Below are 22,544 nucleotides of genomic sequence, written 5' to 3'. Positions count from 1 at the left end.
GGAGGGAGACCAACAGTGGCCTCTCCAGGGCCTGCTTCAGTGAGCCAGGCCCGCAGGGCCCGGGGGCGCCGAGGTGGCCTCAGGGAGGACCCCTGACGGACCGTGGCGGCCAGCCTGCCTCCAGGCTTTTGCTTCCCGGCACTGGCTCCTGCTGCTGCTTCCGCCTCGCCTCCTGATTCTCAGGCTCTTGCCCCAGGGAGTGATCCCACGGGACGAAAAGGGCAGCAGTCCCATGAACATGCACGCAAAGTCACATGGCAAGCTCACGGCCATCTCACCTGAGACTCAGGGCGTCAAGCCCGTCTGCCATCCTCCGCAGCACCCCACACTGCACCCCTGCGGCTGCCAGGGGCCAGGGCCGCTCCAAGGCTGCACGCCTGTGCAAGAAGACACAGGGGTGTGAGACGTGCTCATACGCAGGACCCAGTGGCAGAAGCTGGGGACCCATCCGTCAGGGGCAGGGACACCAAGTGATTACCCAGAGAGGAAAGGAAACTGGAGGCAACCGTGTCCCATAAGAGGCTCGGGTACCAGCCCAGGGCAAGAGGGTGAGGCTACGCTAGCGGCCCCCGTCTTGGAGCTGTAGCCAGGGAGCTTTGACCGCGTTTCGGGTTGTGTGCACACCACCTAACCACCCGGTCAACAGCCCCAGTGGATGTCCACCACCAGGGAACGGTGAGTGGGGGGTGGCCGCCACCCGTCTCGGGAGCACCAGAACCTCGCCCCACAGAAACACAACCTAGCAGAACAGCACGTGGTTCAAGACTGGATGGAAACCATAAACACTTCCAGGCCGATGAGAACATCCGCTGGAGCCGTGCACGGGGATGGCGAGGTCCGAGCGGAGGTGCACACAAGGGCCGTCACCGCCCGAGCGCGCAGCAGGCTGAAAAGTGCTAACTGCGCTCCTCACAGCAGGCACCAAAGCGATGCCCCTGAAGGGGCTGAGGGTGGGGGCAGCACGTGCTTCAAGACACAGGTTTGAGGGCTAGATGGACATTCTAGAACCAGGTACAGGTGGTGGTTGTGCCACACCATGAATGCACTAAATGCCGCCTCACTGGGACGTGTCATGAGTGTCACCACAGTAAACAGGTGGCCGATAACCCCCAGGCTCAGGCCGAAGTCTGAGCCACCCTCAGCGAGAGTAACGAGCACCAGAAAGGGTGCAGAATTTGAAAATTCACATCTAATGTCCCAGGAGTGGAGCTCTGCCAAGTCACCAGGTAGCTGAAAGGGGGCATCAGAGGACCTGCTTACCTTTTATTGAGCAGCCGTGTGCCCGTATTCAAAGCAAGGTTGGCATTTGGGGTCACCTTTACACCACGCAGCAGGACGTGTTTTGTTATTGTAATGAAAAGAAAACTTGCTTTATTCGCAAAGTTTATTTCCCCGAGCACACACCTGAACGAGAGAGTAACAGTGTTCCCACGCGTGACACCTGTGCAGAAAAACCCCAGAAACCCATTTGTTAGGATGACCGTCTCTGCATTCTTTATGAAAGAGCTAGTGTACAGTTTGCAAATCTAAGGCACCGAGCTCCGATCTGGAACACTGGTACAGTACACTGAACGGCAAAGAACTAAGGAACCAGAAAGAGTAATTCTTTCCTTTTACTAATCCAAGACTAGTGGCTACAAAGGAACATGGCCTGCTTGAAACTTTGTGATTCACCACAAAACTCATCAGCAGTAGGACAACTACTGTGCATTCAAGTTTTAGCTGATGGTTTAAGCACACAGGAAGGCGTCCATCCCTCTGTGTGCGTGTGTGCACGTACATGCAAACGTGTGTGAGCATGTGTACGCATGTGCTTATCTATCAGGGCGACCAAAGAACGGCACTGCTCTTGTACTCACTTATGGCCAGAAGCTGGGAAAGGACAAGCAAGTCTGGCTCCACGTGCCAGGGCTGAGTGCAGCCCGGAGGCAGGGCAGGAGGGCATGAGGAGACGACGACGGGGTGCCATGGTCAACTGGGGGGAGGACACGTGTCCCACTGCACACCAGCCACACGGTGCTGCAGGCACGATCCAAACAGTTTTTGGAAATACATGCCACCGTGCATGTCAAGAGGTAACACTGATGAGCACGAAAAGTGCTAAACTGTCCCCAGGTGACACTTGCTAGGACCCCTGGCATCCGGGGACACTGGGGCCTCTGTATTCAGGTGACAGTGAGTTCAAGGCATACGTAGCAGTAACATGGGACTTATCACTACATTCTGCAACCTCCCATTTATTAGAAACCATCTAAGCAAAGCTCTCATGAGCAATCCTGAGGTCCTCGCACCCCCCATTAAGTCCTCTATGAGACTGAATGTCAGCTTTGAATTGTTAAAGTAATGGAACTGTTAAACAGAATAAACATAAAATATTTTGAGAGAGAAAATTACTCCTTGGTTTAGAAACTCAAGAGTTACCATCTCATAAAGGTGCCTGGGGTATGCACTCACACACACACCGGCTGGAAAACAAGAACAAGACAGTGGAGGTTTCTAGAGACAAAAACAAGCCTTTACTCAGAACCTTTGGTGTGGGCAAGAACCAAGATGGTATGTGCATCTTCTGAGACGTGTGTTAAGGTGACTGACATTTCTCTCTTTCTTTGATGGTCATTTTCTTGGCCAGGTTCAAGTCAGAGGCAGAAAAATTTGGGGAAATGGGGCTAGTGATTGAAATCCAGAGTGGGGGATGACTCTTCCTCTGGGCTGCACGAGGTTTACGTATCTGACCAGAGGGAAAAAGAAAAGAAAGATGAGTAGAGAGGACGCTGCCCTCGCAGCCACTGAGCCTCAGCCTCCCTTCGGGGTGGGCGCCGGGACCCTTGCCAACTGGCTCTCCAACCCAAGCTGCTGACACGCTGGTGCCCTTATAATAAATGTTCCCCATGACCCCAACCCACAAATAGGCCCAACCTGCCTCTTGGTTTCAGAGACAGCTTCTTAAGAAAAGCAAAGGTCTTTTGGTTTTGGAAATTCAAGGTGAGAGAGAGACTAATTCCAAAGGCCTCACTAACCCTCTGCCCTAAATGATTATACCTGGATGCTGTAAAGCAGCTCATGGCTTGGGGGCTGAAAAGAACCTATTTGATACATCTGATAGGAAATTCAGGGCATAAAAACTAAAATCAAGTTATTTACCCTCTCAAAGCCAACTTTTAAAGTTTTTTTTAAGTGTATTTATTTATTTTGAGAGAGAAAAAGTACAAGTGGGGGAGGGGCAGAGAGAAAGAGAAGCAGAGGGAGAGAGGATCCCAAGCAGGCTCTACACTATCAGTGCAGAACTGGACACGGGGCTTGAACCCACAAATCGGGAGATCATGACCTGAATCGAAGTCTGACGCTTAACCAACTAAGCCACCCAGGTGCCCCAGCTCTCAAAACCAACTTAATGGAAGACTCTTTGAGGTCAACCTGGTGTTTGGATCCACCACGGTCTCCCCTCTCACCTCCGAAGTTACAGGGTGCCAAGAAGGCCCTGGAAAAGCCAGAAGCAGGAGGATTCATGGCCAACTGCCTTTCAAACCATGTGAAGACAGGATGAGGCCTTACCCAATAGAGGAGGTGCACATCTGTTTTCCTTGTCATCTAAAGGCATCTGGGGACTGTGATGGAAACTTTTGGGTGGTATTTTCAGCTATCAGGAGGGATACTGAACATGAGTGACTCTGCCTCATTTCTAATGTCAACAAACTTGTCACAGACCCACTCCTGTGCCCCTGGCTATGAACTCTTGTTAGGTCCCGCCGTGTTGCTGGTTTCACTTGCCTTTCTGGTTTTTGCTGCTCAGCTGCTTATTCTTTTGCTGGACGATCTGGAAAGAGACGTTTGGGTTAGAATCCTGACTGTCCCAGAACCAAGGCTTTGTCCTGAAAGAAGCTTTATCCTTTAATTAACTTCTAAGAAATGCCTTGGAAGTAACGTAACCTTCAGAACCCGGGAGCGGGAAGGCTGGACGGTGCCCTGGAGATCAAGGAGACACGATGGTTTCCAAACTGTGTCCCACAAAGTCCTAGGGCTCAACGAACACTACGCAGGGCTAAGAGCAGCTGAGCCCGCAGGGACCCAGCAGCCCCTGTCCCCACTTCACCATAGCCTGGGACACAACCAAGGTGGCGGAGCAAGGACAGACGTGGCTTTCCCAGCTCCAGGGCTTGTGCCGGCCCATGACCGCGCCTCTCAGCCTGTCGTGTTCCCACGGGCCCTGGAGGTTCGTGTCTCTTTAGGCAATTCCCCACAGAGCCTTCCCTTCCAAGAATCGATTCCCACTCTTCCAACCAAACTTCTGACCCTCAGTTTCCCCATATGTAAAATGACATCAATACTGAACTCAGAGTTGTAATGAGAAATAGGCAACATAAGACGCCTGGTACGCCGCAGTCACTCAGTGCCCGCCCTTCCCTGATTTTATGAGAAAATGCTAACCAGTGTGCACAGAAGCACAGCTTAGAGCCAGATATATCTGGTTTGAATGTGGGCTCTGCCCTTAAAAGGTGGGATGTTGGGCAAATAAGACCTGTAATCTCTCCGTGCCTCAGTTTCCTCGTCTGTAAAAGTGAAGATGATAACCCTTACCTAGCAAGGTTGCTGTGGGGATTACTTTGTTTCTGGAAGTCCCTGACACAGTGCTCGGTGCAAACTAAGAGCTCAGGCACTAATCTCGTGTAGGACGCCCACCAAGTTTATTCTGATAGGCTCACTGAGTGACTCACCTGGTACCCTTCGCCTGAGTCAAAGGGTCTTTTGCACTTTTTTGTCTGAAGGTTTTCATGTCGCCATTAAAAAATGTTTTTGTCTCTCTATGGACTTGGCCAGAAGTGGCATCTAAAAACACCAGCTTGGGAGTGTTCTTCTTCGTGTTTTTAAAATGTGTTTTGAATATTGTGGATGAATCCATGCCATTTATAAAGGCTTGGAAAAAGAAAGGAAGAAGATTAAAACTGGAGGTGCAACAACACAGACAACAAGAGGCAAAGGCTGTGATCCTGCTGGGCCAGAGTGTGGCTGGCTGTGTGGAGGCCGGAGGAGGAGCTACACAGCACTTGTCTGGGGTGTAAGCTGTACCTGGGGCCTGCACCTGCTCTGGCCTCAAAGAACAAGGGGGCCACCTCTCAGGACCTTGCCTCTTTCCTCTGCTGGGTGAGACCGGCCAGCGGGCAGCTGGCTTCTTACCTCTCCTCCTGACTGCCGACCTAGCCAATCCCGCCTTTTCTTTTAGTCTCGATTCTGGCGCTACCTCTACCTTCAGCTTTTCTCGGCGCCCTAGGTGGACCCTACACGTGGCCCTGCTCGTTCTTCTCACCGTATTCAGGCCGGCCAGCTTGCGGCAGGGTCACCGTCCGCTCCTAGGTCTGTCTCCCCAAAGGCTCTCCTGGGGCCATGTCTCCTCCTGTCTGTATCCCTGGTACCCAGAACGCCTGCATGCTCACAGCCACTTGTGAGGTAAAACGTGGACGACAGTGTTTTCTCAAGTTCCTAGCACTGCTGCCATAACGTGGTTCCTACTCAGAAGGGAATCGGCCGTCCATTTCGGGGAACACTCAGATCGGGACAGGAATCATATTTCTCTCAGGGAGGTGGAAAGTGACATTCCACCTGCCATCGGGCACGGATGCCGCGCAAGGCCCTGAGCTGTGAAACGCTCACAGTTCTCACGTTCAGTTAAGAGCTCCCACCTACGGTGTAACGGCACAGCCAGCAAAGGCAGCACGGTCGCTGCGGGCACGGCCTTCAGCGAGAGTTCCCTGTGTGTCCGAGGCACCGCGCGCCTTACCCCACTGCGGTCTCGGGCGACACCAGGACAACAGTAGCTTCCCCTTTTTCAGGTAGGAAAACTGAGTACAGAGAGGTTCAGTACGTTGCCCGAAGCCACACAGCTCAGCAGCAGAGAAGCCCCTGGGCTGAACCCAGGCAGTTTGACTCCTAAGTGCTGATGACTAGAACGCAAAAGCGGCCAGCAAACCTGATGGCTGCAGGTCGTCGAAGGCATCGCTCTCGCTTTCAGACTCGTCTTCGTCATCTGCCTCGTCCTCGTCGTACATGCGGTCGCTGAGCGCTTCTGCAGCCTGCGGGGAGGGAAGACGTCACAGCCACATCTACTCCTCTCTTATCCTGACTTGGTTATTTCAAAGAAAATAGGTTTCATGCTGGACTGACTGCTGCTGAATTTCAATTAAAAGATAAAAAGTCTAAACTCTTTGGCTCCAAAGACTACAGGGGGCAGAACAGGTGGCCCCAGCTGTGTCTTTCAGTTAGGGAAAGACACTCCAGAATGAAAGCGTCCCCGGAGTGGGAGCCGAGGAACGACACTTCGGGCTGGCACGTGGCCTCTGTGGGCTCAAAGTCCTAACGAAGCCAAGGGAGAGACGCCTGATAAGTGGCTTTAAAAAGTTCTTGGGGCGCCTGGGTGGCTTAGTCGGTTAAGCGTCCGACTTTCGCTTAGGTCATGATCTCGCGGTTCGTGGGTTCGAGCCCCGCGTCGGGCTCTGTGCTGGCTGCCAGCTCGGAGCCTGGAGCCTGTTTCAGTCTGTGACTCCCTCTCTCTCTGACCCTCCCCTGCTCACGCTGTCTCTCTCTCTCTCTCCTAGAAAAAAAAAAAAAAAGTTAAAAAATAAAATTTAAAAAGTTCTTGGCTGCTGTCAGAGCCAGTGGGCTAAATGACCTTTCAGCTGGTGACTCCCCGTACTTTCCAGAAATGACATTTCTATTCTGAAAGTTCAGGATATGAGTGACCACGCTGGGGGACTGTACCCAGCCACGGGATGCCTCACAAGACAGGACGCTGGGGTACGGAGACAGACCCCAAAAAGCACTTCCCATAAATGGGAAAAAAATGCTGAATCTGAGGTAAAATGAACTTCTGTTCACCAAAAGGCAATCTGAGAGTATGAGGCCAACTACAGCAATGCCTACACATGACAGGGCTCATAACCAGAGCAGGTAAAAACTCCCACACATCAGCAAGAAAGAGGCCAGCTGCCAAACAGAAACATGGGCGAGGGACTTGATAAGGCACTTCACCAAAGCAGATCTTCAAATGGCCAAAAAGCAGATGAAAAGTCACTGGACTCCATTAATCATCAAAAAATATTAATAGATTCGACAGTGTGCAAATTAAGAACTTCTATCCAGGAGAAGAGAGCATTAAGACAAGCCATAAATAAATAAGCCAGGAGAAGGAAGATATATGCAGTCCACAGAAGCAAGAAAGTAGTGGCATCCACAACATTTTAAGAACTACAAGCAGGTGAGAAAAAGACAAATCGACCCAAAAGTTTTGGGCAAAGACCTGAATAAGCATCTCACACAAGAAAAAACATGACAGCTAACTAAAGACAGGAGAACATGCTCAACCTCTTTAATATTTAATCAGAGACATGCGAGTGTGATGCTTTAATTACCACCAGACTGGCAAGAACGAGAAAGTCGGCAAGAAGGTGAAGCAACAGGAATTCTTAGGCATCGCTGGCAGGAATGCATAGACTACCTGTGAGGTATTTGAATATGTCTTTCTCGTCCGCTTCATAATTTCCTCAATTCTCTATTTAAAGGAAAATAAAAATTCAAACACGAAAACAGATTAAAAACAAAACAATGGTCCTAAGGAAGTTGCCTGCTTTGTTTCCCACAAGTGGATGGTATCGATGGCTGTTCCCAAGCCACAGACTCAGCAGACGGGAGACCCCTACGGCGGCCGCCAGAACCCTTCTTCCAATCCTGGTTTCAGTCAGCCCAGAAGACGTTGTGAGTTGTAGTAGCTGCACTAGCTATCCTAACACACAGATCCAATGGCTTCTCACTCCAAAATTTGTAGACTCAGACATCCATTACTTAAACTACGCATGTATTACTGCAAACCAGTGAGGATTTTTTAATGCACTTTAGTCTGAAGAGACCACGACTGAAGCAGGTATTAACGAAAAGACTGCACCCCACTGATGTGACACTACCCAAAGTTTCTTGCTGGAAAGAGCACACAGACAGGAGGGAAATTTCCCCCTGATGCACACTTCCTTCCCTGAAGGTGAGGAGAGCTGTAGCTCTCTGGCCTCCTCAGGGCGACCTCCATCTCCCAACAGAGATGCCTTGCAGCCTGGGCAGGGGCCTTCTCTGCTCCCAGATGAGCCAACTGAGTTGCACAAAGGGAGGCCCTACCTTATGAACAGCCTGCGTGTTGCGTTGGCCCTCCAGAGAAGGCTGCACCCTTCTGCTTCCCTTGCTGGAGCTATCCTAATTTCCAGCCCAGTTTAGAAGAAACTAACTTCCATCAACCCCTCCCAGTGATTGGAGTGATTCTGTTCAAATGAGCTTTGTTTCCAAAAGAGGTCGGTGTCACTGTACTGGTCACCAGTGGTCCATGATGGAGAGGTATGGTAAGAGGAGACCCTTGTATGCAGGAAGGGCGAGATCCTTGGATAAGTGAGTTCTAGTGGGAAAACCACCAGAGGCTAGCGTACCACTCATTTGTGATTTTGAACAACACGTTTTGATATTATGTCCCCAACATTTTTTCAAAAACAACCAAACCCCCAAAACAGAAACAGTACCTTTTTTCTTTCTAATCTCTCCTGCAAATTCTGTAACATAATTCTCTCGTGCTCCTTCTTCCGTTCATCGGCCTCCTCCTGGGCTTTTATTTTGGCGTCCCCCTTCTAGAAAATTTGTATAAAAATACCATTTTGATCTCAATGAGTGATAACCGAGAACATCAGTTGAAAAAGTTAAACAGTAAACTGTTACCTGGCAGAAAAGAATGTAACCTTTTGACTGATAGTGCCTACACACACAACCTTCATGAATTGTCAGTTTTCAAAGCATTAGCTAAAATGCACAAAACGAGGCTATTATTTTGAGAACTTAAAAGCCAAGTCAGTGCCCTCCAGGGCCTCGGGGTTAGCATTACAGTGGTTGCCAGGCCACTATAGCTCCACCAACAGAGCAACAGGAGTTGGAAGTCTTATACCTTCCAAAAGCACTGAGAGGGTCCTTAAAGGTAGCTTCTGGAGGAATTCAAATGCACACAATTACTTATGTAACATATACCTGAGTTTACTAAGGGATACACTAAAAATGGAATATAAAGTAGGCTATGTGAATAATTCAAATTGAGTACAGTCTGAGCTCAGTTGTGGATTTATTTACCTGGTGATTTGAATTTGCAAGGCCGAAACATTCTCACTGGAGAACTGGAGGACTTTATTCTTTTCTGATTTTTTGTTAAAGTTTTATTTTGAGAGAGGGCATACACTTGAGTGGGGGAGGGGCAGAGAGACAGGGAGAGAGAGAATACCAAGCAGGCTCCACGCTGTCAGCATACAGCCGGACAGAAGACTCGATCTCATGAACTGTGAGATCAGGACCTGAGCTGAAATCAAGAGTCAGACACTTTGGGGCACCTGGCTGGCTCAGTCAGTTGAGCGTCCAACTTGGGCTCAGGTCGTGATCTCGCGGTTTGTGGATTCGAGCCTCCCGTCGGGCTCTGTGCTAACACCTAGCTCAGAGCCTGGAGCCTGTTTCGCATTGTGTCTCCCTCTGTCTCTGACCCTCCCCTGCTCACGCTCTCTCTCAGAAATAAATAAAACATTAAAAAGAATTAAAAAAAAGAGTCGGATACAACCCACTGAGCCACCTAGGCGCCCCACGGAGGACTTTAAACTTCTAGAGGTATGTGTAAAGTTTATCGTCTCTATTGGAAGTGCATGTGGAGTGCAGCAGGGAGTGTAGCCACAGAATGCACGGTTAGAAAAACTCACATAAGACACTGAATCTGTGAGCAATTTGATTTCCTGAAACCAAGCTGCAATGTTGTTTACATAGACAAAATAAAAAACTACTAATCTATAATTCGCTGCTTTTGGCTTCTGTTTCACTTAGAAACTATTCTAGGATTTTGCCAAGGGTGGCCAAGAATGAGCCGCAGCAGCCCTGGGTAACAGCTCGACTACAAGGGAAAACTGCAGCCGGCCAGGCCTGCATGTGTTCCTCTCCTTTCTTGGAGAATCTGCCTTGGGTTTCAACTGAAGTTTAGAATCTGTCAACCCCTGATAAAGTGGGGACACAGCAAACCTGTAGCAGCCCTGTCTTGTCTTCTGGATCTGGACATTCTTTCTTTTTGATTTCATTCTCTCTCTCTCCGTCTTCAAGTTTTAAGAACTCTTCTCCTTGGGTTTCCACTTCTTTCTCTGTCATTTCCGTCACTTTCCTGATGACACAATATTTAAACAACTCTTAGTATTTGTCTCGGTCTCTGCCATAGAGAGGTCGCAGTAGCACATGTTTTTCAGTCACCTCTGTGCCCAACATGGGGCTTGAACTCCTGACCCTGAAATTAAGAGTCACATGCTCCACCGACTGAGCCAGCCAGGTGACCCTGTACCTGCATTTTGACAGTGAAACTAGTTGTGTATAGGAACACAACTTACATTTTTACACTAGATTCGCTACATTTTCTGTTGTTACTGCACAAAATTTGCACAATTTCACCCTTTTTAAGTGTGGGGAACTAGCTCTTGGGAGTAGAAAGATTTCTATCAATTAATGGCCTACTCTGCATTTTAAACCGAGAGAAAGAATGACACTTCTTAACTATTTTAGACACATGGGACCCTCCAAAAGGCCTTATTTACACACGTGTAATTTAAAGGAGGGTCTGGAGGTACCCAGGGGAAAGCCCCATCTGCGGTGACAGGCATGAATTTAACATTTAAAATTAAATGTATGTATTTAACATTTAAAATGTTAAACTAGCTTTGTTTACATGAAGCAATGATTGATGTTCTTCCAGTTAACAGTTTTTGCTATTCACAACATCTCCTTCTCCTTTCTTCCAAACTCATTTAAAGTACATTGAAAGCATGTGACTGCATTTCAAATACTTATACTTAAAAACAACTCAGGACTGTAGTTATTCTTTGTAGGCAGTAGACAGAGGTTTCTATTCCAGGGCCCTAGATCAAGTGAGCTTCAAGAGTGAGGGCTGGGGCACTTGGGTGGCTCAGTCAGTTGACCATCTGACTCTTTCTTTTGGCTCAGGTCATGATCCCAGGTCATGGGATCGAGCCCCACATTAGGCTCAGCATGGATTCAGCAAGGATTCTTTCTCTTCCTTCCTCCCTCCCTCTGCTCTTCTCCCCTCTTGCGCTCTAAGACTGAAGGCAAGGAAACCTTGAGATGGAGTCAAAATGAACACAATTGTACATGAGGCTTGCTGCCCACAGGAAAGCCTGCCAGCAATGAGAGAGGAGATTCGGGTTGTCACAAAGGTCACTGGAAAGCACCCCTAGCAAAACATGCAGAAGTACACTTTCCAGGTTTACACATTCCAAAGTTACAAAAGACTTCTGAAACAAAGGGGCAGGCACCAGTGAATGACAACAGGAACTGTCTGGTGTGATCACCCAGGTGTTCCTGCTGAGATACAGGACCCTGACACAAGTTCTGGTCTCCTTAGGCATCTTTACCGAGCAACTTAATGACACATGACACACGGATACTAAGGACAACTATTCTGTCTGTCTACACACCAGTGGCCTCCCTGCTGGAGAGCTTCCCACATTTGTTCCGAAGGCAAGGGGTCACTTCTGATTCATGGTAAAGAAAAAGTCAGTTACTCGTTGATCATTTATAATCCATCTAACCCGACAGTACATTCTGTCTCTCAAAATCTGGGCCCCAGCCATAAAGGATCATATAGAAAAAGAGGGTGTGTGGGGCGCCTGGGTGGCTTAGTCGGTTAAGCGTCCGACTTTCGCTTAGGTCATGATCTCACGGTTCGTGGGTTCGGGCCCCACGTCGGGCTCTGTGCTGACTGCCGGCTCAGAGCCTGGAGCCTGTTTCAGTCTGTGACTCCCTCTCTCTCTGACCCTCCCCTGCTCACGCTGTCTCTCTCTCTCTCTCCTAGAAATAAATAAAAAATATTAAAAAAAAAAAAAAGAAAAAGCGGGTGTGTGCCGACCTTTCCTCTGTTTCCTTTTGTAGTCTTTCTTCTTTTTCTTTTTGTTCACGAGCAAGGCGCCGTTTCTCTGCCAAAATTTTTGTAGCCTCCTCAGCATTTAGTGACCCTGGTGTGCTTTTACTACCAGCATCTAATTGAAATCAACATGTGAAACAGTTAGCTTAGGGAACTTCACACCTCTAGGCCCAATAAAGAGGTGCAAGACAAGCAACATTAAAAACCCAAACAATACGTGCATGGTCCAAACTTTATCAATAACAAGCAATCTATGAGTGATTACAGAACAGATTTCATTCAAAACCCCAATCCCATTCCCAAAAACAGAAGTAGCAATCCGTTTCTTTTTAACATCTACTTATAGGAAAAAGGATTAAGACACATTGAACACAGAGGAAGACAAACTTAGGCTCGGTCTCTATGAGGCATACAAATACTTGACTAAACAAGAACATACCCAGCATACGTTTTGAAATTTATGCTAAATTTTTACTAAATAATTACTGCTTAAATGAACGTTGGGAATAGTATACTATTTGACTGGTCACAAAGTGGCTAACTACATAACCAAAGAAACCAAGACTATCAGTAAAATAAGGTGCCCACACGGGGCCATTACATGCTGAAAGTTTCAGTCCACGTGATAACTATTTTAAATTAATCACAAATTGCCTGGATGGCTCAGTCAGTGAAGCATCTGACTCTTGATTTCAGCTCAGGTCAAGATCTCACGGTTCATGGGTTCGAGCCCCGCATCGGGCTCTGTGCTGACAGCTCAGAGCCTGGAGCCTGCTTCAGATTCTGTGTCTCCCTCTCTCTGCCCCTCCCCTGCTCATGCTGTCTCTATCTCTCTCTCTCAAAAATAAATAAAACATTGAAAAAATTTCAATAAATGACATGAACATGAGGATATTAAGACATCAGGAATGAATAATTTGCAATAAAATTATTATTCCTGTCATAAAGAAATCACTGTGGAATTCCTTCAAAAAGCAAAATTGACTAGTGTACTTAAAATGAAGTAATGTCAAAAAACAGTAGAATCAAATAAAGTAACGTCTACGGACATGTCACAGACAAAATGCCAATATGGGACTTTTAGGAACCCACATACTGCTCAGACATGTCATGGTCTATGTATGGAAATGGACCTTCAGCTCCCAACGGAAATCCACTTAGCCACAAATGGCCAAATGTGCTCTCTCCAAAGACGGACAATACCTTTGGGCCATTCACAGAACGATTCACTATCAGAGCTGGAAGGGACCCCTAGAAATCACCTCGAGCAACGCACTCATCCAATCGGTACTTTTAACATTGGTTCCAAAAATGGACTTTCCGTAACAACAAGGTGGTGGGGGTAAGAAGCTCTGGCAAGGAAAGTGAGCAGTGTGCCAATGACTGGTTAAATTCTCTTCATAGAAAGAAAGCTTACTCCCTAAAGTTCTCAGAATTGGAGAATAAAACAAAGGTGACTGTTCCTGAACTACCTTAAGGTTTTTCCGTGTTGCCAAAATAAACTTCTCAGTGAAGAAACTTACCTTCACAGATTATCTGTTTTTGGCTCACAGCTTCGGAGCTACTAGTGGTTTTAGAAACGGCTTCTCTTTTCTTTCCAAGAGTACCTAATACCTTTTGTGCAAGTAAGTTACGCGGAACAGGAATTCCTTTATGACAGAGAGAAGGCTGTGATTGTTTCGACATGACAGGTGAAGGTGATGGGGGGCGATTCTTCTGCATTTGCCTGCTGGGAAAAAGTAACCATTAATGGGGGAAGTCGGATACAGTTTTGTAGTAGATATGTGCACAAACTAAATGCATTAGTTTCCAATGTGCCATTTCATAAAATATAACGTCTTGATACTAGGAGATACTTTCTAACAGAGGTTAAGTCCATTTTTGAAGATTTTTTCTATTTACATTACGATGCATACTACCATTATTTCCTTTATGAAACACTGATGTGGCATGCATCCTGGTAAAATACCTATCAGGAACAGCTGTAATTAAGCTACTTACTTAACACTGATGGGAGAGGGTGGGCGCCACCCACTTGCAGGAGAAGATGGCCATTTATAACATGGTATGTGTGACGATGGGCGCTTCTTGGTACTAGGGTTGGAGGCCTGTTTGTCCATTTCTGGTTTCTGAACGGAGCAATACAATCAGATTAAGAAATTAGCATTTACCTTTCTGCAGCGGGCTTTCCTTTTTAAGATTAACATACCCTAAATATAATACAATTTTAGCTCCTTAAACTCATTTTTTTCAAGCATGAGAATTAGACACAGAGTATGTTCTTCTGGACTAACAATTCAGATTACAAATTTCAAGAAGTTCACAGAAATAATTTTTAAAAAATCTTTCCCTTCAAAACCTGATTCTACTTCTAAATCCTAATTAAAGGTTTGTAATATTTCTTCTTGAACTTTTCTTCAGTTTAGAAACAGTTCCTATAACAGTTATACATACTCCTTTCTGCAATATTCCAGCTTTGAGGGGAAACTGGTACAATGACTATCAGAATTTTAAATCATTAAAGTGACCTATCCTATCTAATTTTATTGCAAAATACTATCTAAGAACTTATGTTGTGAAACTCAGCCTATCATGACCTACACAACTAAATATAAAGACTTTAACAGAAAATGTGTCAATAAAAGGCACGTAATAAACCTGTGAAGGGTCTCACTTTCACCCTGGACTATGTCTGCACGCTCACCTCCAGGGACGCTTCAGGGGGCGCTCCCGCGCTCTCTTTGGGGAGGGCTTCCACACTAGCCTCGGGGGATGACACAGCACTGGCCTTGGGAGAGGCCTCCCCGCTGGCTTCGGATGACACCTGTATGCTCACATCGGGGGAGGCATCCGCGCTCATGTCGAGAGATGAGTCCATGCTCACCTCGGGGGATGGGTCCACGCTCCCCTCGAGGGACATGTCCACACTCACTTCTGGTGACGTTTCCACACTCTCCGGAAATGCTTCCACACCTGCTTGAAGTGATGCGTCCACGCTCTCTTCAGGTGATCCTTCCATGCTTGCCTGGGGGGTTGCTTCATTCACCTCGGGGGCCACCTCCACGTTCGCCTCAGGGACCACTTCCACATTCACGTTGGAGGCCACTTCCACGCCTGCACTCACCTTGGGGGGCGCTTCCACCTTCACCTTAGGGGGTGCTTCTACATCTGCCTTGGAGGGCACTTCCACCTCTGTCTTACGGGGCGCTTCCACCTCTGCCTTGTGGGGCGCTTCCACCTCTGCCTTGTGGGGCGCTTCCACCTCTGCCTTGGGGGGCGCTTCCACCTCTGCCTTGGGGGGCGCTTCCACCTCTGCCTTGCGGGGCGCTTCCACCTCTGCCTTGGGGGGCGCTTCCACCTCTGCCTTGCGGGGCGCTTCCACCTCTGCCTTGCAGGGCGCTTCCACCTCTGCCTTGGGGGACGCTTCCACCTTCACCTTGGGGGGTGCTTCCACCTTCGCCTTGGGGGGCCCCTCCATTCTCTCCTTGTGGACAGCTTCACCCTCTGCCTTGGGGAGTGCCCCCACATTCTCCTGGGGAGGCACAGCCATTGCTGACTTGCGAAGCACTATGGTATTCTTCAATTCATCACTGCTATGGCTACGCAAGGGCATGTTCACATACTGTAGTACAGGATAACGACTGCCTGTAGGTGAATGAGGACAAAATGAGACTCCATACACTTAGCAACCTGACAAGACAGAAACATGCCATGTTAACAGTATGAGAACAGGAAGAGAGAAAAGAGACCGTGTTTATTAGGAAACTGCAGGGATTACGCCCAACATAGAAGCATTTAGTGAAATGGATCACAGACACAGGACAGAAGCACGACAAAGCTGGTACTTCAGAAGTGCCTCCATAAAGAGGCATTGTGAAAGCAACTGTCTACTACAGATTTCCACACTAAATATTTATTCCTTATATAATAAAGTAAATATCGTTTAAAAATTTTTTAAGTCTTATTTATTTTGAGAGAGAGAGAGTGTGTATGGATAGGGGAAGGGTAGAGAGGGAACGAGAAGAGAACCCCAAGCGTGGCTCCAACTTACGAACTGTGAGATCAAGACCTGAGCTGAACTGAAATCAAGAGTCAGATGCTTTAACCAGGGCCACCCAGGTGCCCCGAAAAGAAAATATTTTTTAAAAAGTATTTGGTGGTAGCTTTCTTAAGACTTGGTAAATCTGTCACTTCCTCTTTAAATTTAGTTGGTAAACTTTAATGATCTCATCAAATAATCAAAATAGAACAAATTACCAAAGACTGACTACTCATGAATAAAGAAATGTGACTAAATTAAATGCTTTTAGTCCCTTGTTTTGGTGGAAAAAGTATTTTATTTGCAGATCTGTATATACCTCAACAGTCACGTTATTTAACACTGACAGTTCTAGATAATACATTAAACGTAATAACTAGATTTTTACTTTTTTTTGGCTTTTTCATGTTTATTCACCTTTGAGACAGAGCGTGAGTGGGGGAGGGGCAGAGAGAGAGGGGGGGGGGAAACACAGAAAGCGAAACAGGCTCCGAACTGTCAGTACAGAACCTGATGTGGGGCTTGAACCCACGAACCACGAGATCATGATCTGAGCCGAAGTCAAATGCTTAACTGACTGAGCCACCCAGGCGCCCAACTAGATTTTTATTAGCTATAGAAATTTAAGATAAGATATTGCATTTTTGATGGAAGTAAAATATTAAACAAAAATAAAAGTAATATAAGAAATATCTTACAGTAGACTGGGGGGAGACTGGCAGAAAATAATCTGACATCATATAATGAGGCATAAACAAAATCAGGAATTGGAACCAAAAGAAGTAAAGGGGCACTACCAGAGAGTCTGTGGCCGCACTCAGATTTATTTTACTAATCATATGAATCTCAACAGAAGAAAAAAAATAAAGGTGCTGGGGTAAATTCTGGAAACAAAGATGTGGAGGGAAGAAGAGAGAAAGAATGATGGAAACAGTGCATTTTACCCCCCCTCCCCCCAGCATGTCTAACACTCTACCTGACCTGCAAGCGAGAAAATCCATAAGCCTAAAGATTGGTCTTACTTTTAAAAAAGTTGGGTGAAGTAGGAAACTTTCTCCCTTGATATTATAAATTTCCAGATACTTTTAACATCCAGTACTTTTTACAGGGCCTGTGACACATTTAAGCACAAGTCAAGAAACCCATAGAGCTTTTAAAAACTTAGGGGTGCCTGGCTGGCTCAGCTGGTAGGTAGAGCATACGACCCTTGATCTCAGGATTATAAGTTCTTGCCCCATATGGTGGGTGTAAAGATTACTTAAAAAAAATCTTGGGGCGCCTGGGTGGCTCAGTCGGTGAAGCATCCGACTTCAGCTCAGGTCATGATCTCACGTTCGTGGGTTCAAGCCCCGCGTCCGGCTCTGTGCTGACAGCTAGCTCAGAGCCTGGAGCCTGTTTCAGATTCTGTACCTCCCTCTCTCTCTGACCCTCCCCTGCTCACGCTGTCTCTTTCTCTCTCAGAAATGAATAAAAACATTTTAAAAAAATTAAAAAAAAATCTTTACGGGGCACCTGGGTGGCTCAGCCAGTTAAGCGTCCGACTTCGGCTCATGTTACAATCTCAGAGCTTGTGAGTTCAAGCTCCCATCGGGCTCTGCACTGACAGCTCAGAGCTGGGAGCCTGCTTCACATTCTGTGTCTCCCTCCCTCACTGCCCCTACCCTGCTCACACTCTGTCTCTCTCTCTCTCAACAATAAACAATAAAAAAATTTTTCTTTAAATCTTTAAAAAAAATCATTTAAAAGTTTAACAACCACCACTACAATTACCTATCTCATCCTATAAATTACCTGTTACCCAGATAACTAATGTTGAGTAAAATCAACATTTGGAAACTCAAATCAAAACTAACTAATGTTGGGTAAAATCAGTCATGTGGAAACTACTGATTCAATTTATTTTTATGCCTTACTGCAACAAATTAAATGATACAACCTGCTCTTTAAGTACAAATACTGATACTTTCTGCCCTATGCCTGTTACCTGGGGTTTCTTTTCCAGGGACCGACAAGGAAACAGCACTTTTGCTCCTGGCCATTGATGCTTTCGTTGGGATGAGCAGGCGACTGATTAAGTTATTCTCTCGAACACTGGTATACTGGTGACGAACTGAATGAGAACAGACATAGTCAGGGTCTCACAAATAAATGCAAAGCAACAAAGAGCAATGTGAACTGCTGCAAATGAGAACTGGCCCAGCCTGAAAGTAGAGACAACGAGAGCAACACATACAGAATGGGACTGAACACTGCTACCAGATGAGACTGCCTTGCTGGGAAAGAGAGCACCTGAATACAGGAGCAAAGGCCCCAGCACACATAATAACCCCACTGAAGACATTTACATAGCATACTTAATAGCATCCTAGCCAATATTCAGAGTCTCTACAGAGGAACTTGCATATGGAAGAAAAACCTGTACATGACAAAATAACTTTGACATGGATCCCTACCGGTATCTGCCACTGACAGTCCTACTCTGGTCAGATTCATTGCCAAAAGCTCCAAGGGAGTGACAGAATTCTTTTGTTAAAAAATGCATCTTCTGGGGCGCCTGGGTGGCTCAGTCAGTTAAGCGTCCAACTTCGGCTCAGGTCATGATCACACGGTTTGTGGGTTTGAGCCCCGTGTCAGGCTCTGTGCTGACGGCTAGCTCAGAGCCTGGAGCCTAATTCGGATTCTGTATCTCCCTCTCTCTCTGACCCTCCCCTGCTCACGCTATGTCTCTCTCTCTCAGGAATAAATAAAACATTTAAAAAAGTAAAAAACAACAAAAAAACGCATCTTCTAAATCTCTTGCTCCAGTGAATTTTTATGCTCATAAATATCCCTGTGACAATGGCATTTGTTATCACAGGATTTGACCCTGATCAACAAACTGGAGAGTATTCTATAAGTGAATGGTTTGGTAGAAATAAAAATCAACAATCGTGTTTGACAGAAAAAAAGGGGTAGAAAGGTATTATAAAGCAACTACTTTAAATAAAGAGGTACTTCAGTAAGAAGTATGAAATTTTTGTACCATAATCAGCAGTGAAAACATGCACATAGGTTGGATGTGAGTAATGCTATGAAGCACCAAAGCAAAGCTTTCCAGTTCAAATTATGGTCAATACTTAGAACTTCTAAACACAAACTCCTGAAATATTTGAAGAGAATCAAGTCCTCCAACACAAATCTCTATCTAAGCCAACTTTCTATGGGGCACCTGGGTGACTCAGTTGGTTGAGCATACGACTTTGGCTCAGGTTATGATCTCACGGTCAGTGAGTTCAAGCCCAGCACTGGGCTCTGTGCTGACAGCTCAGAGACTGAAGCCTGCTTCGGATTCTGTCTCCCTCTCTCTCTGCCCGTAACCTATTCATCATGTTCTGTTCTCTCTGCTCTCAAAAATGAATAAACGTTAAGAAAAATTTAAACCAACACTCTATGATCTAGTCCCTCGGCTTCATTATAGACCTCCTGCTCAATTGATGGCAGAATTACATATTTCATTTAAAGACAGACTCTTGGCTTCAGCCAAATGTTAAAGAAGGGATATTTCGGCTTCCAATTTTAAGAACTACTTCTCAAGGAACCAAATGTTGACATAGATAGATCTCTTTTAAGCCACTATTTAAGACTGGTACTTAGGGGCACCTGGGTGACTCAGCTGGTTAAGCGTCCGACCTCGGCTCAGGTCATGATCTCATGGTTGGTGAGTTCAAGCCTCGCGTTGGGGCTCTGTGCTAACAGCTCAGATCCTGGAGCCTGCTTCAGATTTCGTGTCTTCCTCTCTCTGCCCTTCCCCCTGCTCATGCTCTGTTTCTCATTCTCAGAAATAAATATTTAAAAAAATTAAAAACAAAATAGCTAACCACCTGGTTTCTCTCCAACTTTTTCTGTTTCCATAGGTGACTGCAGTTTGCTAGATCTTCTATTCAAAGATGAACTTCTCTTTTCTGGTTTTTCTGGAGATCAGAGGCAAAGGACAATTATTTTTTTACACATTATTTAACTGTATTATTTCAGGAGTCAATTCCTCTTTTCAAACATTTTTTATCTTCTCTACTCTTGCCTATAAGATTTAAATTTTAAATCTTATGTAGAGATTCTACATCCCCAAACTTAAAACTAATTTACTCTAAGTTATCTGAAATAAAAGTATTTAGGAAAAAAAAACGGTAAAAATTAAGAGGAAAATGTCTAATACTACCTGACAAGATCAACATTCCCAAATTAGAAACATACAACATTTTAAATTGTAGGCACAGCCCATGACATCTGTTACTAAGGTAATGTATACTTTAGTTAGAACGAACATGGCTTTAAACTTTTTAAAAATGATCGTTAACATTTGACATAGATGTCGCAATTTTAGCAACCTAATGAAAAATGTGCTTTGTGTAGACACTTTTCCATTTCACTTGAAATGTTCTGGCTCAGAATACTGAGAAGTGTCTGTTTAAAGAATAACTGCTTGGGTCACCTGGGTGGCTCAGTCAATTAACCATCCGACTCCTGGTTTTGGCTCAGGTCATCATCTCACAGCTCGTGGATTTGGGCCCTGCATCGCTCAGAGCCTAGAGCCGGCTTCATATTCTGTGTCTCCCTCTCTCTCTGCCCCTCCCCTGCTTGTGCTCTGTCTCTCTCTCTCAGAAATAAACATTAAAAAAAAATTTAAGAATAACCTCTCTTTTGGGAACCTGTAAACTAAATTGGGGACCTGTACATATTGACAACGTAGCATCATTTGACAATTCTTCATCTGATAATGTAACTGAACAGCATGAACCAGTATAATTGATTCAATCATGTGATTAAATCACATATCCTTTAGTATCATATGGTAAGAAATGACAAGATAGTGTTAACAGTTATTATGAGTCAGCAAGTAGCAGAAGAAAAAGAGATAATTTGAGTCAGCCAAGCTTTAAAACAGGGCTATTTAAAACATTACAGGTTATTAGATTATGAACTTAATTTAAGTTTGAAATGTTCACCTCTCTGGATCAAACAGGTCAATGTGAAGAGATTTTACAAAGGTAAGCCACCACCAATATGGATTTTATTTTCCCTGGCATTATTAATCACAGTATTATTCATCATGTCAGAGTGTGCAATATACTGTACCTTTAAGTAAGTAATTTCACAAAAGTATCTTCCACACACACCTTCTTGTATTAAAAACTAGCAAAGAAATCATTTAAAAAGTTACTTGGAATTGTTCCTTCAGTGCGATTTAACTAATAATCTTGAAAGTCATCACCTGTTCTTCCTTACAAGTCTCACTGTTACAGCAAGTAGACCTATTATTGAAAGCATACTAGTGTTTGCGCATCATATTAAAAATGTCATGTGTCTGTGGAAGAAATATTTGCTAACTCCTCAAAGCAATTAGATAGTAAAACAGAGTCAATGCTTGTGAAACAATTAAGATATATCAAAATGAAAGTATATGGCACTGCAATGAATGTTATCTAATTTTTCTAAAGGACTGAACTGGGGAGTAATAAATTAATTTTATTATATGACAAGGAAGGTACTAAAGAAAACCTTCCCACATTAATCTACAGATGAACCCAAGCTACACATAAGTGCTCTTGGAAAACCTATCGAGGGTTAGGGTGTTGAGTGCATTAACTTTTGTTAGACCATTATGAGAGAAAATATGATAACCACAGACTGACAAACAAAAGATCTCTCAAGCTCGGGGTTGGATATTATGAGTCCTGAAAGTACAAATAACATAATGTAAGTATGAACAAAACAAAAATCCTTTTCAACATTTTAAAATTGTAATATTTGGATAAAAATGGAAGTTTTTTCCACTAGGTTAACTGCTGCTACAATTAATTATACTTTAATGAGATCCAGAATCTTTTTGCTGCACTGGAATTTTATAGCATTGCTCAAAAATAGGTCAAGGTATCTAATAAAGCAAAGATTTTAAATCCAAACCATAATTATGCCTTTTTTAAATTCATAAGGCACAAAAGTGGGAATATGGAATATGATTGCCATGTCTTTTTCCTGCCAAAGTCACTTCTGTTTCTGTCACTGGAAGGGATTTTTTTTTTTTTTTTGGATTGATGGGTATCGTTGCCTAATCCATTTCAATTATCGGTGAGAAGCACCATGTGCAACAAGCCAGCAATGGTCATTGACACACACTCAGATAAAGGTTTTTTTTTAAAAGGAACACTAATTGAAAGGGCAAACACCAGAAACAAAAGGTATTTGAAGGAGTCATAGTAGATAACTTTGTTTTCTTTTAAAGACCACCACCTTAGCACTGTGAAGAATTTTTAAATGGAGCTCAGAAATGCTTCTCTCATTAAACACGGGTATCACTGTATTTGCTTTGGAGGAAAACACAAGCTTCTTATTGAAATGTACAATTTCAACATCATGATCCATCTACCAAATGGCCAAAATATAAACCACAAACAAGCATGATAGAGTGAAAAGCACTGAATTTCCTGGGGTCTTAACTATAAAACCAGGAAGGAAGGTAATTATACTTGCCTGTCAAGTTTACAAGGTTGTCATGCATTA

At 45.0% G+C, this 22,544-nt stretch overlaps 1 protein-coding gene across 6 annotated transcripts in view; it reads right to left on the bottom strand.

The window, feature by feature from the left end:
• Positions 1 to 2,493: 2,493 nt before the first annotated feature.
• MAP7D3 (MAP7 domain containing 3) overlaps positions 2,494 to 22,544 on the bottom strand; it is a 59,847-nt gene continuing 39,796 nt past the window's right edge. For 2 of the 6 annotated variants that reach the window (XM_039217147.1, XM_039217145.1), the window contains 13 exons: positions 19,868 to 19,957; positions 17,992 to 18,117; positions 14,673 to 15,613; positions 13,970 to 14,097; positions 13,492 to 13,697; positions 11,954 to 12,083; positions 10,066 to 10,201; positions 8,547 to 8,651; positions 7,487 to 7,540; positions 5,963 to 6,065; positions 4,713 to 4,911; positions 3,769 to 3,814; positions 2,494 to 2,728 (listed from right to left, as the gene is read on the bottom strand). In XM_039217147.1, the coding sequence (XP_039073078.1) occupies positions 3,787 to 3,814; positions 4,713 to 4,911; positions 5,963 to 6,065; positions 7,487 to 7,540; positions 8,547 to 8,651; positions 10,066 to 10,201; positions 11,954 to 12,083; positions 13,492 to 13,697; positions 13,970 to 14,097; positions 14,673 to 15,613; positions 17,992 to 18,117; positions 19,868 to 19,957 (2,246 nt within the window). In that variant the 3' untranslated portion in view covers positions 2,494 to 2,728; positions 3,769 to 3,786. The remainder of the gene's footprint in view (positions 2,729 to 3,768; positions 3,815 to 4,712; positions 4,912 to 5,962; positions 6,066 to 7,486; positions 7,541 to 8,546; positions 8,652 to 10,065; positions 10,202 to 11,953; positions 12,084 to 13,491; positions 13,698 to 13,969; positions 14,098 to 14,672; positions 15,614 to 17,991; positions 18,118 to 19,867; positions 19,958 to 22,544) is intronic. The other 4 variants (XM_039217149.1, XM_039217146.1, XM_039217150.1 and 1 more) reach the window with 4 other exon arrangements.

This window comes from Hyaena hyaena, unplaced genomic scaffold, assembly GCF_003009895.1.
Source record: "Hyaena hyaena isolate Hyena2069 unplaced genomic scaffold, ASM300989v1 scaffold_669, whole genome shotgun sequence".
Classification (NCBI taxonomy): domain Eukaryota; kingdom Metazoa; phylum Chordata; class Mammalia; order Carnivora; family Hyaenidae; genus Hyaena; species Hyaena hyaena.
The sequence above is the reverse complement of the archived record's forward strand: the minus strand, read 5'-3'. Positions and strand labels throughout refer to the sequence as shown.